Source organism: Macaca mulatta, chromosome 1 (assembly GCF_049350105.2).
Source record: "Macaca mulatta isolate MMU2019108-1 chromosome 1, T2T-MMU8v2.0, whole genome shotgun sequence".
Classification (NCBI taxonomy): domain Eukaryota; kingdom Metazoa; phylum Chordata; class Mammalia; order Primates; family Cercopithecidae; genus Macaca; species Macaca mulatta.
This window is the reverse complement of record NC_133406.1, coordinates 145243050-145258518: the sequence shown is the minus strand read 5'-3', so window position 1 is coordinate 145258518 and position 15469 is coordinate 145243050. Positions and strand designations below refer to the sequence as shown.

The 15469-nt window shown below is 41.0% G+C and overlaps 1 protein-coding gene across 5 annotated transcripts in view; it reads right to left on the bottom strand.

Annotated features, from left to right (window-relative positions):
* ALG14 (ALG14 UDP-N-acetylglucosaminyltransferase subunit) overlaps positions 1-15469 on the bottom strand; it is a 92876-nt gene that overhangs the window by 34419 nt on the left and 42988 nt on the right. For 4 of the 5 annotated variants that reach the window (XM_001103820.5, XM_028831375.2, XM_077952746.1 and 1 more), the window contains exon 3: positions 10897-11028. In XM_001103820.5, coding sequence (XP_001103820.1) covers positions 10897-11028 — 132 coding nt within the window. Of the gene's footprint in view, positions 1-10727; positions 10812-10896; positions 11029-15469 lie in introns of all 5 variants that reach the window. The other variant, XM_077952723.1, reaches the window with a different exon arrangement.

Genomic DNA, 15469 nt, shown 5'->3' with positions numbered 1-15469 from the left:
ATACCAAAACTGGTGAAAATTGAAGTTCATTTCCCAGTAGACCTAAGGGAGACCTAGGGGAAGAATTCCTGCAGTATAATCTGATTGGGGCAGTCAGAAAGGAGTGTGGGTAAACAGGCCAACCTCTAGGGTCTTTGTGACAAAAACAGGTGGGAGAGAATGTCAAGGATAAGATGAAACAGGGGCTTCAACATGATCCCAATGGAGGGCAGATGTGTAGGTGAGAGGAAGAAAGAGAAAGAACAGTTAAAGCAAGGAAGGAGACAGAAGAGAGAGGAGAGCCACGAGCATGTATCAGGCAGGGCTATAGAAGGGCAACCACCTTCTCGAAGCCCCTTGGGATGTGTATGGGTGATAGGTGCTCCTGAAGGAAACCCTGGGGAACCCCAGAATGACTCTAACAGCCACATCGACATCATAATTCAAGTAAATATATATATTTTTGAGATCTACGATATCTAAAATCCAATGAGGCACCGGAGCTCCAAGGATCATATGTCCTGGCAGGAGGTGAGCAGCAGTAAGTGGTTTTGAATCTCAGGGAATCACTTTCCCAGCAGAGGGAGTGGCTTGGTTAAAAGCAAGTGGATCTGCCAGCTGTGATTCTTCTATTGGAGCTTCTCATTATTCCTATTTGATAGGAAGGAGAAGTTAACTCAGAGAAGCTAACTGATTAGCTTTGAGTTGCCACACCTAACTACTGACAAAGCTGAGAGTAAAGTCAAAACCTCCTGATTCGTAGGATGGTATTTTTTCTTGTGTATCACAACTGAGGTAAAATGGATGCAAAGCAGAGAAAAAAGTAGCTTGGAAATTATAGGAAATCAAATGTGAACCAAATATTCAGGATGAATTCTTAATCAAACCAATAAAGAAAATATGAGGTGGCCAGGCATGGTAGCTCAGGCCTGTAATCTCAGCACTTTGGGAGGCTGAGGCGGGCAGATCACTTGAGGTCAGGAGTTTGAGACCAGCCTGGCCAACATGGTGAAACCCCACCTCTACTGAAAATAAAAAAATTAGCTGGGTGTAATCCTGGCTACTCAGGAGGCTGAGGCAGGAGAGAATAGCTTGAACCTGGGAGGCGGAAGTTGCAGCAAGCCGAGCTCATGCCAATGTACTCCAGCCTGGGTGACAGAGCAAGATTCTGTCTCAATTAGTAGAAAAAAAGAAAAAAGGGAAGGAAGGGAGGGAGGGAGGGAGGGAGGGTCAATATGGGGATTTCTTTTATGACCTTAAGAATGAAAGTTTGCCTTACATAAGCTGTACCTGGTTTCCACAGAGAGCAGGAAATTCACCCCCACCTTCTCCCAACCTCCAGCCCCTCCTAATTCTGTTTTTTCATAGAAGTGACCAGTGGGGAATTTTTCTCTCCTTGTGTGACTTCAGAGATGAATCATGTCTCCTTGAAAAACTGAAACAGGCAAATTGGCTTAGGAATAATTAAACAGCAACAGACCAAGTTCCCTGAATCCAGGCACTGCCTCCACTAACAAGGCTTATCTACAAAATACTGTACTGTGTAAGCAAATTATGTGAAAAATAACATCTGGAGCTTTAAGATGTGGACACAACTGATTTAAGCATGTGACACCTATCTTTAGAGAAAAGTGATTATTTAGCCCACAAAAGCAAACCTGTTTTCACAAACTGTCAGCCATAAACATATTTTTAAAATTGCTTATGTGAAAGATTTGTATAAGTGGCTTAAATGTGAATTCAGAAAGACCAAGAATGTAAAATGGTATTTTGCTAACAAATGGAATTTGCTGCCCTTTGCAATTCGACAGCTGATTCCACTGCAGGATTTCATTTTTATGGCAGAATATGGAAGTTCTGACACTGTAAACATGTGAAACTTATAAATCTGGTATGCACATTTCTTAAAAAAATTATCAGTCACAATATATTTTTTCCATAATTTGAAGGTCTTATCAGCAGGGACCTTCTTGTTATTTTTAAGCATGTATAATACCAGTTCAAGCTCTCTAACCTGTTTCTGACTGGATCTTTTACATTCCTCACCCAATAATGCTAACATAGCTTTTGCAGTAAGCCGTAATCGTATTTGAAATGTGTAAGGTGTTTACTCATTCTACTTATCCTCATTCTTGATTGTAAGGTCCTTTTGAAGAACATTTTAATAATTAATTGCCCATGTATCTTAGGGAAAATCAGTTAACCCTTTTGACTATGTGGAAAAGGCCCCACTGAAGGTGAGAAGCAGATTGGCTTACATCTGCTTTAAAATGCTGTCCTGGTATGAGTGGAATTTCAAATTGCAGGCTAACAGGTAAAAAAGCGATAACCTGGACAGGCGTGGTGGCTCACGCCTGTAATCCCAACACTTTGGGAAGCCGAGGCAGGTGGATCACCTGATGTTAGGAGTTCAAGACCAGCCTGACCAACATGGAGAAACCCTGTCTCTACTAAAAATACAAAATTAGCTGGGCATAGTGGTACATGCCTGTAATCCCAGCAATAAGCTTTCTACAGCTGATTTAACTTCGTATATGTTTTACAGTGGAAAAAGAAATCCATGATCCACGGCCGGGTGCGGTGGTTCATGCCTGTAATCCCAGCACTTTGGGAGACTGAGGTGGGTGGATCACCTGAGGTCAGGAGTTCAAGACCAGCCTGGCCAACATGGTGAAACCCCGTCTATACCAAAAATACAAAAATTAGCTGGGTGTGGTGGTGGGTCCCTATAGTCCTAGCTACTCAGGGAGCTGAGGCAGGAGAATCACTTGAACCCAGGAAGTGGAGGTTGCAGTGAGCCGAGATTGAGATTGCGCCACTGCACTCCAGCCTGGGCAACAGAACAAGACTCTATCTTGGAAGGAAAAAAAAAAAAAGAAAGGAAAGAAAGAAAGGAAGAAGAAATCCATTGCCAGCAGGCTTCAATGTATTCATGCTTTAAAAGATAAAAAATTGGCTGGGTGTGATGGCTCATGCCTGTAATCCCAGCACTTTGGGAGGCTGAGGCGGGCAGATGACGAGGTCATGAGTTCAAGACCAGTCTGGCCAACATGGTGAAACCCCGTCTCTACTAAAAATACAAAAGTTAGCTGGGCGTGGTGTCACACCTCTGTAATCCCAGCTACTTGGGAGGCTGAGGCAGGAGAATCGCTTGAACTTGGGAGGCGGAGGTTGCAGTGAGCCGAGATCACAACACTGCACTCCAGCCTGGGTGACAGAGCGAGACTCAGTTACAAAAAAAGAAAAAAGAAAAGAAACAAATTATACAAGGAGAAAAAGAAGTCACCAAATTGCAAAGTATCAAAGAGGAAATGCTAACTGAAAAGACACATTTACTCAATGACTTCTGGGCAGGGTAAACAAGGAATTATAAAGAAAGACCATGAAGGAGACGGCCTTTGATCTTTAGAGGCTATTAGAAGACACTGTCTGGGTTTTAATCTTTTTGTTTGTTTTTTCTCCCCCAAATGAAGTAAAAAACCCTAAGTGGTGGCCGGGCGCAGTGACTCACTCCTGTAATCCCAGCACTTTTCTATGAGCAACATGGAGAAACCCCGTCTCTACTAAAAATACAAAATTAGCTGGGTATGGTGGTGCATACCTATAATCCCAGCTACTGGAGAGGCTGAGGCAGGAGAATTGCTTGAACCCGGGATGCAGAGGTCGCGATGAGCCAAGATCGCACCATTGCGCTCCAGCCCGGGCAACAAGTGCGAAACTTCGTCTCAAGAAAAAAAAACAAAAAACAAAAAACCCACAAAACTCTAAGCGGTTCTACCACACCAAGAAATTAAAGTAAAGCAACTGCTGACGAAAATGTTTTGGAACTCGATGCTGTATAGGTATGTGGTGGTTGCACAGCATGGTGAATGTACTAAATGCCACCGAGTTGTACATTGTAAAATGGCTAATTTCATGTTACGCAAATTTCACTTCAATTAAAGAAATAAAGCAAATGTACTCTGGTTAAGGTGAATGAGAAACTTTCGCCGTTTTCTTATGGTGCTTTGATAAAGAGAATATTTAACACTTCAGAAACATGTTATCAAAAAAAAATCCTTAGACAAATTCAGCGGTTAATTCAGAGGGAGCAAAAGTTAACCAAGGGGCAATTATGCAATGTTTTTTCCTATTCTATTTTTTCCAGCCCACCTAAAAGCTGTAAATGGTCATCGTCAGGTTTTAATAGCTTCTCTGACTTCTCCTTTCCTAATCTCTCTCCTACCCAGATTTACTCTTTCAAAATTTATTGAACTCCTACATGCCCCATGCTCTAGAATAGGTGCTAGCACTGCCAAGATGAGTAATATACCTCACCGTTCCTCAAGGAGTTCACAGTCTGTATTCAAATTTTTAAAACTTCCTATGACGCTTCCCTACTGACTCTAGTGACACAAACTCTAAAACTTTAATGATCCCACTTAACTTGGAGGGCAGTAGCCCTTCCGAGGCTCTCCCATTACATATTCAATTATCGGTGCTGTCTGTGCCCCCTTCTTTTATTTTTTCTGCAGGTCAAAGAGAAATTTTAAAGATTCTAAACAGAAACATCACTTTCTTGATTTTCAAGTGCTATACAAATAGAGCTCCTGCTTCACATGATCCTTTAAAATAAGCACTGGAAGTCTGTGAAGCTGGGACTGGTTCTAGGAATTACTCATGCATCTAAGGTCATTTCAAAGGCTTCCCTTCTCTTCACCCCACCCTCTGTTCTTACCTCGCCACCAGCACCTCCCATTACCCTCGTCTATAAGGCCATGTCTCTGGAGCTCACTGCCCATGACCACATTAGTCCCTTCTTCAAGAACAGTTTTGTTTTCCTTCTTCTTATCCTCTCACAGCTGAATTCGTTTCCATTCAACTTTCATTTTTGTTTTAACTGTGACCTCACAGCTACCCTTGGGAAAACACACTGGCTTTCACCTTGAATGGAAGAGTCCCCACCAGCCTCAGATTCAAAATGAGCCTGTGATGGGCTGGAACAGTGACAGCTCACGAGTGATGCAGGCAAAGCAAAACAAGGGAGCAAAAATCGCAGGCAAAGCCACGCTGGCTTCTGCAGACAGGAAAAACGTAATGTTTGCCAAGTGGAAAAATCATCAACATAGAAAGAAAAATCATTTTCAAGCTGCTGAGAGTCCCCCAAAATGGAGACGAATAAAAACAACTCAAAGCAATCTAACTGCTAATATGCAGCCTAATTTTGACACAGATGTTGTTCTGAACTTACTCAATGTGAAACAGAAGCTGTAACATTTAAACTAAATACCTCATTTATGGATGGAAGCAGCTACAGGTTGTCACTCAGCCAGTGTGTCAGTGGCACAGCTGGTAATTTCACCATGCAGCTGGGAAAAGCAGTTTGTCAGTCACAAGAAACCAGATATTTGGGAGGATTTTCACATCAAACCACTTCTCGCAGTGGACTCTGACCATCATCAGACTTGCTAAATGCACGTACAGTGCAGGGCCAGTCCTTCTGTATCTTTAAGGAGGCCGCCAAATTTACAGTGCGTATATGGAGAGGAGACACACAGTGGGAAGGAGTGACACTGGCATTATTTTAACGCATTATAGAGGGACTGGGCACCAGAGGAGCAGGAACTGAGGAAACCTAAACAAATGGCTCCCAGTTATGATTTCATTAATCTTGGAAAACATGAAGCAGTAGACAAGTGTGGTCTAATTGTTTCTCATTTGACTTGGCTTGGAAAACCTTCCTCTCACTTAATTCCATTGATAGATAAGCATCTTGGGACAGCTGACCTTTTCTTTGTCTAGCCAAGTTTCCTTTGAACATGTTATGAAGTTTTTTGATCACTACCAAATATAATACCAGATGAAGGTCATTATACAAAGAGAATCAAATTAACAACAGTTAAGGAGAAAAAGTTCCCGTAAGGGTTCTGGCATGTCAACAAGAAGTTAATTGCCTCTTCTTAATATTTCAAACACATGTTAATTAGTAGGCCAATAAAAATTTTATATACTATACAAACAGTGATAATCTTGGTGCCACCTAGTTTGTGGCTCACCACAGAAAACACCTAATTAAAAAAAAAAAAAATCACAGTATCCTACTTATGGATAATAACCCACCATCCATGTCATCAACTTTTTTTTTTTTGAGATGGAGTCTTACACTATGCCCCAAGCTGGGGTACAGTGATCTCAGCTCACTATAACCTCTACCTCCCGGGTTCAAGTGATTCTCCTGCCTCAGCCTCCTGAGTAGCTGGGATTACAGGTGCCCACCATCAAGCTCGGCTAATTTTTGTATTTTTAGTAGCGACAGGGTTTCACCCATGTTGGCCAGCCTGGTCTCGAACTCCTGACTTCAAGTGATCTGCCCGCTTTGGCCTCCCAAAGTGCTGGAATTACAGGCATGAGCCTCCGCACCCAGCCATCAACTTTCTACTGCTATGAACTTAGACATTTCACAGCTCAAACTGGGTATGGAACATGGAAAAAAATGACTAAATAAAATAATGGCCTTCTTTCATACAACGCGTGAGTGAGTGTAGATGTAATAAGTACATCTAAATTTGTCATGGTGAATTAAACCAGCTTCAGGCAAAGAGGCAGAGTATTAGGCTGAAATGGTCCATTTCCTTTCAATTTGTTAATACAGAGAATCTGAAATTTATTTTTTACTTGATTAAAAATTAAATTAGGTTTCATTTTTGTATGCAGAGCTCTTTCCTTGAGTATTTCATCTGGTAATGGCCAGGGTGGAATGAAGCCAGTAATCAAACACTGCAGACTTTGGAAACCCTCCTGGTTTTTCAGACTCTTAATAAAGCCTGAGAAGAGCACCAGTGTAGGGAGTGGGTGTCTTTGTTTTTGTGATGACTCATTTTATCCAGTATTCATTCATTTATTTTTAAGTCATTCCTCAAATATGTGGAAGCTTTTCTAGAGAGGACCATGGAAAATGCAAAAATACTTGGCCTTTACCCTCAAGAACTTTATAGATTTTTTTCCCCCAACATAAGCAGTCCTCTTACTTTAATCATCAGCAATCTCACAAATTAACTTTTCTCTTCTTCTCATTGAAACAAACTAACTCCTCTTTAGGAGTATATTTTCAAGAGGATATGAGATCAGCCTAGTCATTGAAGATTCACACAGAGACTTCTACTTTTAGGAAAAAATGAAAGACACAACAGTGAAAAAATCTTTAGGCTTCAAGATACAAAAGAGTATCCATCTCGCCCATGGAATATTTAAAATTCATTTTAATGTGGGATCAGTGTGTACTTTAGCAGAAGGACACAGAAGAGATTACGAAGGGTTGAGATCAATAGGACTATTTAAACATGGTTTTAGAAGGGTTAACAAAGTGTCCCGTCACTCTTTTAGCAATCAACAACAGAACTATTAGAAAATCAGCAGAGACACAGAAGAACTCAACGGCATCATCCATCAACAGAATCTCATAGACAATTATATACATATTCTTTTCAAATGCCCATGGAATATTCACCAAGACAAACCACATCCAGGATCAAAAAACCTCAATATATTTTAAAATAGAGTATGTTCTCTGGCCATAGGGAAATTGAACTAGAAATCAATAACAGAAAGATAATAGGAAAAATTTCCCAACACTTGCAAATTAAACAAAACACTGTAAATAATCCATGGGTCAAAGATGAAGACTTGAAGGACATAAAAAATACTTAGAAGTGAATGAAAATACAACATATCAACATTTGTAGGATGAAACTACAGCAGTTGTGAGAGGAAAATGTATAGCATTAAATGCTTGTATTAGAAAAGAAGAAATATCTTAATCAATAACCTAAGTTGCTATCCTAAGAAACTAGTTGGGCACGGTGGCTCACACCTGTAATCCCAGCATTTTGGGAGGCTGAGGCTGGGGGATGGTTTGAGCCCAGGAGTTTGAGACCAGCCTGGGCGATGTGGAGAGACCCCATCTTTAAATTTTTTTTTAATAAAATAAAGAGAATCCTGAATACTAGAACAAGCTAAAAGTACTTTAATGTAGGCTGCAGAGAGGAAGAACTATTTCTGATTTAAATAGGGTCTCTATTTTCAACTGAATTAATCTGTATTTCGAGTCTACCTGTTGTTTCTTTACTCCATTTTCCCTGAAGCTAAAGTATAAGCTTCCTGAGGAGCTGTTTTATTCATCCCTTTTAGTACCTGCTGCATCAAAGATATTTTTTAAAATACTAGATAACTTTTTAATTGAGCAAGTTAGCTAATATTGGCAGAATCTAATACATGTCTAAAGAAAATTGGAGTTACAGAACATCTTGGTTACTTAGGTCTCTCTGGCATGGGCAATTTCGTGGATGTTCTTAAAGTGAACATGAAGACTTGAACTTCTTGATCTGCATGACTTTCCTGGAATTTTTCTAGGTCAAGTGAATAGCAAGCCATTTTCACAGATCACCTTAGGCCACTTACGGATAGAGCTGTGTTTACTCTTAAACCTCGAGTGCACGGTATAAATCCAGTCACAGGGCAGGGTCCTAGTCAGGTTTCATCATTAGGTTTTAGGAATTCAGTCACATCTTCAGGCTCTACTTCTAATTCTAGCTCTGTTGCTACTTCCATCACCTCTGCAATTAATTCTTCCACTTGAGTCTTGAACCTCTCAAAGCCATGCAGGAGGGCTGGAATATACTTCTCCCAAACTCCTGTTTATGGACATCTTCCCATAAATCAAGAATGTTCTTAATGGCATCTAGAATGGTGAATCTTTTCCAGAAGGTTTTCAATTGACTTTGTCCAGATCCATCCGAGGAATAACTATCTATGGCAGCTATGGCCTTACAAATGTTTTCTTAAATAATAAAACTTGCAAGTTAAAATTATGCCTTGATTTCTGGGCTGCAGAATAGATGCTGTGTTAGCAGGCATAAAGATATTAATCTCCTTGTATATCTCCATCAGAGCTCTTGGGTAATTAGGCACACTGTCAATGAGCAGCATATTTTGTATTTTTTAAAAATAAAAACATCCAGCCCAATATATCAAGACCAGTAATATTTTGGAAGGAAGCTTTGTCTCTTGAGTAGCAGGTCTCAACAGTGCGTTTAAAATATTCAGCAAACCATGCTGTAAACAGATGTGCTGTCACCTAGGCTTTGTTGTTGCACTTATAGAGCACAGGCAGAATAGATTTAGCATAATTCTTAAGGGCCTGAGAATTTTCAGAATGGTAAATGAGCACTGGCTTCAACTTAAAGTCAACAGCTACATGAGCCCCTAACAAGAGAGTCAGCTTGTCCCTTGAAGCTTTGAAGCCAGGTATTGACTTCTCCTCTCTAGCCATGAGAGTCCTGAATGACATTGTCGAATATAAGGCAGTTCTGTCTATATGGAAAATATGTTGATTAGTGTAGTCACCTTAATCAGTTATCTTAACTAGATCTTCTGTATAAATTGCTGCAGCTTCTACATCAGTACCTGCTGCTTCACCTTGCACTTTCATGCTATGGAGATGGCTTCTCTCCTTAAGCCTCAACCAACCTTTGCTACCTTCAAACTTTTCTTCTGCAGCTTCCTCACCTCTCTCAGTCTTTACAGAATTAAAGAAAATTAGGACTTTGTCCTGAATTAGGTTTTGGCTTAAGGGAATATGGCTGGTTTGATATTCTATCCAGAGTGCTCAAACTTTCTCCATATCAGCAATGAGGCTATGTCATGTACTTATCATAAAACCAGTGTGTTCAGTGCCATAGCACTTATTTTTTTTTTTTTTTGGAAACGGAGTCTCACTCTATCGTCCAGGCTGGAGTGCAGTGGCGACATCTCCGCTCACTACAAGTGCTGCCTCCTGGGTTCATGCCATTCTCCTGCCTCAGGCTCCCGAGTAGCTGGGACTACAGGTGCCCACCACCACGCCCAGCTAATTTTTTGTATTTTTAGTAGAGACGGGGTTTCACCATGTTAGCCAGGATGGTCTCGATCTCCCGACCTCGTGATCCCTCTGCCTCGGCCTCACAAAGTGCTGGGATTACAGGCATGCACCTGGTCTGGAGTAGCACTTTTAATTTCCTTCAAGAACTTTTCCTTTGCATTCACAACTTGGCTAAGTGCCTGTTGCAAATGCCTTCCTCACTAAGCTTAATCATTTCTAGCTTGTGATTTCAAATGTGAAACATGAGAAATACTACCTTTCACTTGAACACTGAGAGGCCATTGCAGGGTTATTAATTGGCCTAATTTCAATATTGTTGTGTCTCATAGACAGGGAAGCTCAAGGAATGCATGTGTGTGTGTGTGTGTGTGTGTGTGTGTGTGTGTGAGAGAGAGAGAGAGACAGACAGAGAGAGAGAGAACAGCAGGCTGTTGGAGCAGTCAGAACACACACATTTATTAAGTTCACTGTCTTATGTAAGCACGATTCACAGTGTCCCCAAACAATTACAACAGTAACATCAAAGATTACTGGTCACAGGCCAGGCACAGTGGCTCATGCCTGCAATCCCAGCACACCGGGAAGCCGACACGGGCAGATTACTTGAGGTCAGGAGTTCAAGACCAGCCTGGAAAACATGGTGAAACCCCATCTCTCTTAAAAATACAAAAATTAGCAAGGCATGGTGGCACGCACTTGTAGTCCCAGCCACTCAGGAGGCTGAGGCAGGAGAAAGAGTGCTTTGTGATAAAAGTCACAAAAAATCCAAGGATGATATCTTACTCTATTTCAGGTGCTATAATGAGATACCATGAACTGGGTGGCTTATAAAGAACTGATATTTATTTCTTACAGTTCTGGAGCCTGGGAAGTCCAAGATCAAGGCACCAGCCAGTTCAGGGTCTTGTATACGACCTGGCACAGTGATAAATGGTAGCTGTTTAAGAAAACAGTATGTCCTGTTACTAATGAAAGATCTACAGGGAGTTACTTTCCCTATCCTTAGTGATGGTCTTACTTACCAAATCTGGCTTCACCTGGTGAATGAGGGGAAAGGAGAGCCACATGGAGTGCAAGGTGGTGAAAACGGTGGAGGGCCAGGACTGCCGAACCTCCCGGCTTCTTGGAATTCGGTGAATGTAGTATTTGGTATACTAGAAGGAAACAGAAGGAATCCAAATCAACTGATTCACTGATACCAAAGTTAAACATGGTAACAGTTAACAGCTGTAGAAATAGAAATGCTTTCTTGTTTATTTTAAATTTTCATTCTAACCACTTTTAAATTAGAGTTGTAATGCCTATCTCATGCTTTATATAACACATCAGATGGGATCACATGTGACAAAAAAGTTCCTATGATTCAAAAACTGTTAAAATCAGTTTGAACAATAAGTTGGGGGAAGTTTGTATAAACTACATTTCAGGCAAAGAATTTAACCTGCTGATATACAAAGAGTTCTTACCAGTCAATATATAAGACAAGTAACCTAGTATTAAGACAGGTAAAGATGGACAGATAACTCAAAACAGAAGAAATACAAATAATGATAAACATGTAAAAAGATGGCCAACAAGCTGGGGACAACAGAAAACTAGTCATTTTCACTTACCTGATTGGCAATGACAGTGGATAACCAGTGTTGTTGAGAATATAGGGAAATAGACATTTACATTCCCTGGTTAAATACCTGGGTACAACTTTTTGGGAGGGCAATCTGGAAATATCTATCAGAACTTGAAATGTGCCTCCCTTTGATCCAGCATTTCTGCTTCTGGAAATATATGCCACAGATTACCCCACCGTATCATTGTTTGTATCTGTGGAAACTGAAACTAGACCAAATATTCTCCAGTAGGAAATGGAGAAGTGCATACAGTAAAATATATGGAGATATGTTAACAAATGACATACAACTATATGAATTCATATGGAAGATATCCCAAGACACATTAAGTGAATCATGCAAGTTGGAAGACAGCAGGTTTAATATAATCCAGCATCAATTAACAAAATACTCACGTGCATACATACACACATTAGTATTTGTTAGTTTGTTTTTCTTGAGACAAGGTCTCACTCTGTTGCTCAGGCTGGAGTGCTTGGTGCAATCACAGCTCACTGCAGCCTTGACCTCCCTGGGCTCAGGGTGATCCTCCCATCTCAGACTCCCAAGTAGCTATAACCACAGGCATATGCCACCACACCCAGATCTTCCCATCTCAGCCTCCAGTAGCTGTGACCACAGGTGTGGGCCACCATGTCCAGCTAATTTTTTTGTATAGACAGGTTCTCGCCATGTTGCCCAGTCTGGTCTTGAACTTCTGGGCTCAGGTAATCTACCCACCTTGGCCTCCCAAAGTGCTAGGATTACAGGGTTGAGTCACCATACCCGGCCTGTGCATTAGTATTTGCATTTAAAAAAAATCTGGAACTGGGCTGGGCACAGTGGCTCACACCTGTAATGCGAGCACTCTGGGAGACCCAGGCAGGTGGATCATCTGAGGTCAGGAGTTCGAGACCAGCCTGGCCAACATGGTGAAATCCATTTTCTACAAAAAATACAAAAATTAGTCGGGTGCCTGTAGTCTCAGCTATTTGGGAGGCTGAGGTAGGAGAATCGCTTGAACCTTGGAGGCGGAGTTTACAATGAGCAGAGATCATGCCACTGCACCCCAGCCTGGGCGACAGAGCAATAGTCTGCCTCAAAAAAAAGAAGAAGGAAAAAAATCTGGAACAGGAACTACATGCCACAAATTATAGAGAGGATGATATTATAGGATATTTTCATTTTTCAGGTCAGAATATCTTTGAATATGTTTGAAATTTGCAACATGAAAGTGATATTTTCTTTTCTTTTTTTTTTGAGACAGAGTCTCGCTCTGTCACCCAGGCTGGAGTGCAGTGGCCGGATCTCAGCTCACTGCAAGCTCTGCCTCCCGGATTTACGCCATTCTCCTGTCTCAGCCTCCCGAGTAGCTGGGACTACAGGCGCCCGCCACCTCGCCCGGCCAGTTTTTCGTATTTTTTTTTTAGTAGAGACGGGGTTTCACCGTGTTAGCCAGGATGGTCTCGACCTCCTGACCTCGTGATCCGCCCATCTCGGCCTCCCAAAGTGCTGGGATTACAGGCTTGAGCCACCGCGCCTGGCCGTGATATTTTCATAATTAAGAGAAACTAACATATTTTCCTTAAATCAAAGTTCCAGGTATATTGGTTACCTATTTCTGTGTAACAGATTACCTCCAAACTTAGCAGCTTAAAACAACAAGTATATTCTATTTCTCACAGTTTCTGTGGGTCAGGAACCCAAGAGTGGCTTAGTTGGGTTATTCTGGCTTGCAGTGACTCATGAACTTGAAATCAAGTGGGTGGCTGGAGTTGCAGTCATCTGAAGGCTTGACTGGGGCAGGAGAATCCACTTCCAAGGTGGCTCACTCATATGGCTGGCCATTTAGTGCTGATTGTTGGGTGGCGTCCTTAGTCCTTTGCCAAATGGATCTTTCCATAGGGCTCCTTAATTAAGTCTTCTCATTACACAATAGCTAGCCTCTTAAAAGTAAGTGCTCCAAGAGAAGGCAAGGCAGAAATTGTAATGTCTTTTATGACCTGACCTCAGAAGTCACATTTTGATATTTCTGATATTTCTGACATTTTGATATTAGTTATACAGGTCAACTCTATTTGATATGGAGGGGGCTATACTGGAATGTGAAAACCAGGAAGTGAGACTCATCAAGGGCTTTCTTGGAGCCTGGCTACCACACAGTTCAGTCAGAAAGTAAAGAACAGAATATTTAATACATTCTTCCTCTCCCTTTGACCTTGAGAAACAATATGTTCCTTGAGAAAAGAATAGAAAAGTCTTTTTCTAAACCAGTAAGAGCATATAACTACTTTCTTGCACTCAGAAAAAAGTGTGAAATTGTGTTTGGAGGCTTCTATTATGTTTCAATAGAACACCAGTGCAGTTCTTACGGACTCAGCACAAAGTGAAAATGGAAATGTGTGACCACTCTGCTTCTTCATATGATGGCAAAGAATATTTTCTCATCTCTCCATGGTATACCAGTGTAGAATGGGAGATCTGGGCTCAATATGTATCCACTATTTTTATTTATTTATCAATCTTTTATCAAATCAATGTTTTGTTTTCCTTCCAAAAGCTAAGGTACTAAATATTGAACTAGAAACTAATACTGAGTAGTTCCCAAACTATAAACCACTCAGAAGCAATAGGAAATTAAGGTTTATGCTCATCTAATTTATGGAGATTATTAATTGAAAAACAAGTAATAGGCCAAGGCAGTATTGTAGAGTCAAAATCCCTTCTCAGACAACTTTTGGGTCAGAAGTGTTTGGATAGTTAATATGGTTTATATACCACATATTATAGAATAGCCTCTTTTGAAGTTTGGGAAAGAAAGAAAACATTAGTATTTCTGCAACAATACCTGAATATTCACACTAAATAGGATAAATAAAGACTATAAGCTTCATGCTGATTCAAATCAGGTTTTGCCGTTAAATAAGCTTGTGAAAAACTGGATTTTTTTTCCCCCAGTTATCAGAGCTCTTTAGGATTTCAGACTAAGAGACTGTGGACCTATACTACAAACTACATTTGAATCCAGTAAGATGCCACGTCATTGTTATTATTGTGATAAAAATAATTCAGTAGAATTCCATCATAGAAGTTTTTTTTGGCTGTTACTTCCACCAAATTGTGTGGCCTAATCTCAATATCTATAATATTTTATTTAAAAAAGCATGGGTGCTTATCATGTTCCTTTAATTTTTTTAAGGCTATGAGCATACAACTTTACAAAGCAGCAGCAATGAACAGCATTTCTGGATTATATCCAGACAGTGTCACCGGGACCGGAAGGGTGATCAGTTTGATTCTGGCTCCCCTGATTACATCTTGGCTCCAAGGATGTAAACATCCAGGCCTGGTAGAGCCTCTGCAAGAGCGTCTGGGGCTGGAGATAGCTTTCCTAGACCTGGACACGAAAGAAAGTCTACATCTCATCCCTGGCAGCAGCCTGAAGCAGCTAAGAAAATGGGTCTCAGTTCATTTTCAGAAGAATAGAAACTAGTACAAGCATGTTCTGGGATGGGAACTAAAGGACCTCCAAGATATAAAATAGAAAATCAGGCCTGAGGGTAAGGCAACAAGACCAATAACTAAAGTTTGATGACCTCTCTTTTGACTTGTAGACGTACCATACAAGGAACCAACCTCTTAGTCTCCAGACAGAAGTTTAGCTGGGAGGGGAGTCTTGGTTCCATTTGTGTGCTGGAGCTAGCTCAGCCAATGACCACATGCCTACAGTGACCAATCATCTAGATTGCAAAGGATTACACCTGTTATCTCAGCATAATTAGTGATAGTGCCCCATCTGCTCTCAGAAGTATCCATTTAAATGACATGGTTATCCACAGGGTAGGGCAATGAGGAGCCTCTTCCAAGTCAGAGAACACGATCCTTGTTCAGTACAGCCTGAAGAGTCAATATGATGGGAGAATCTGCATCAAAGTCAAGGATGAAAGTTGAAGTGGTAGTAGCTGGAAAGAAAGACAAGTTGGAAGTC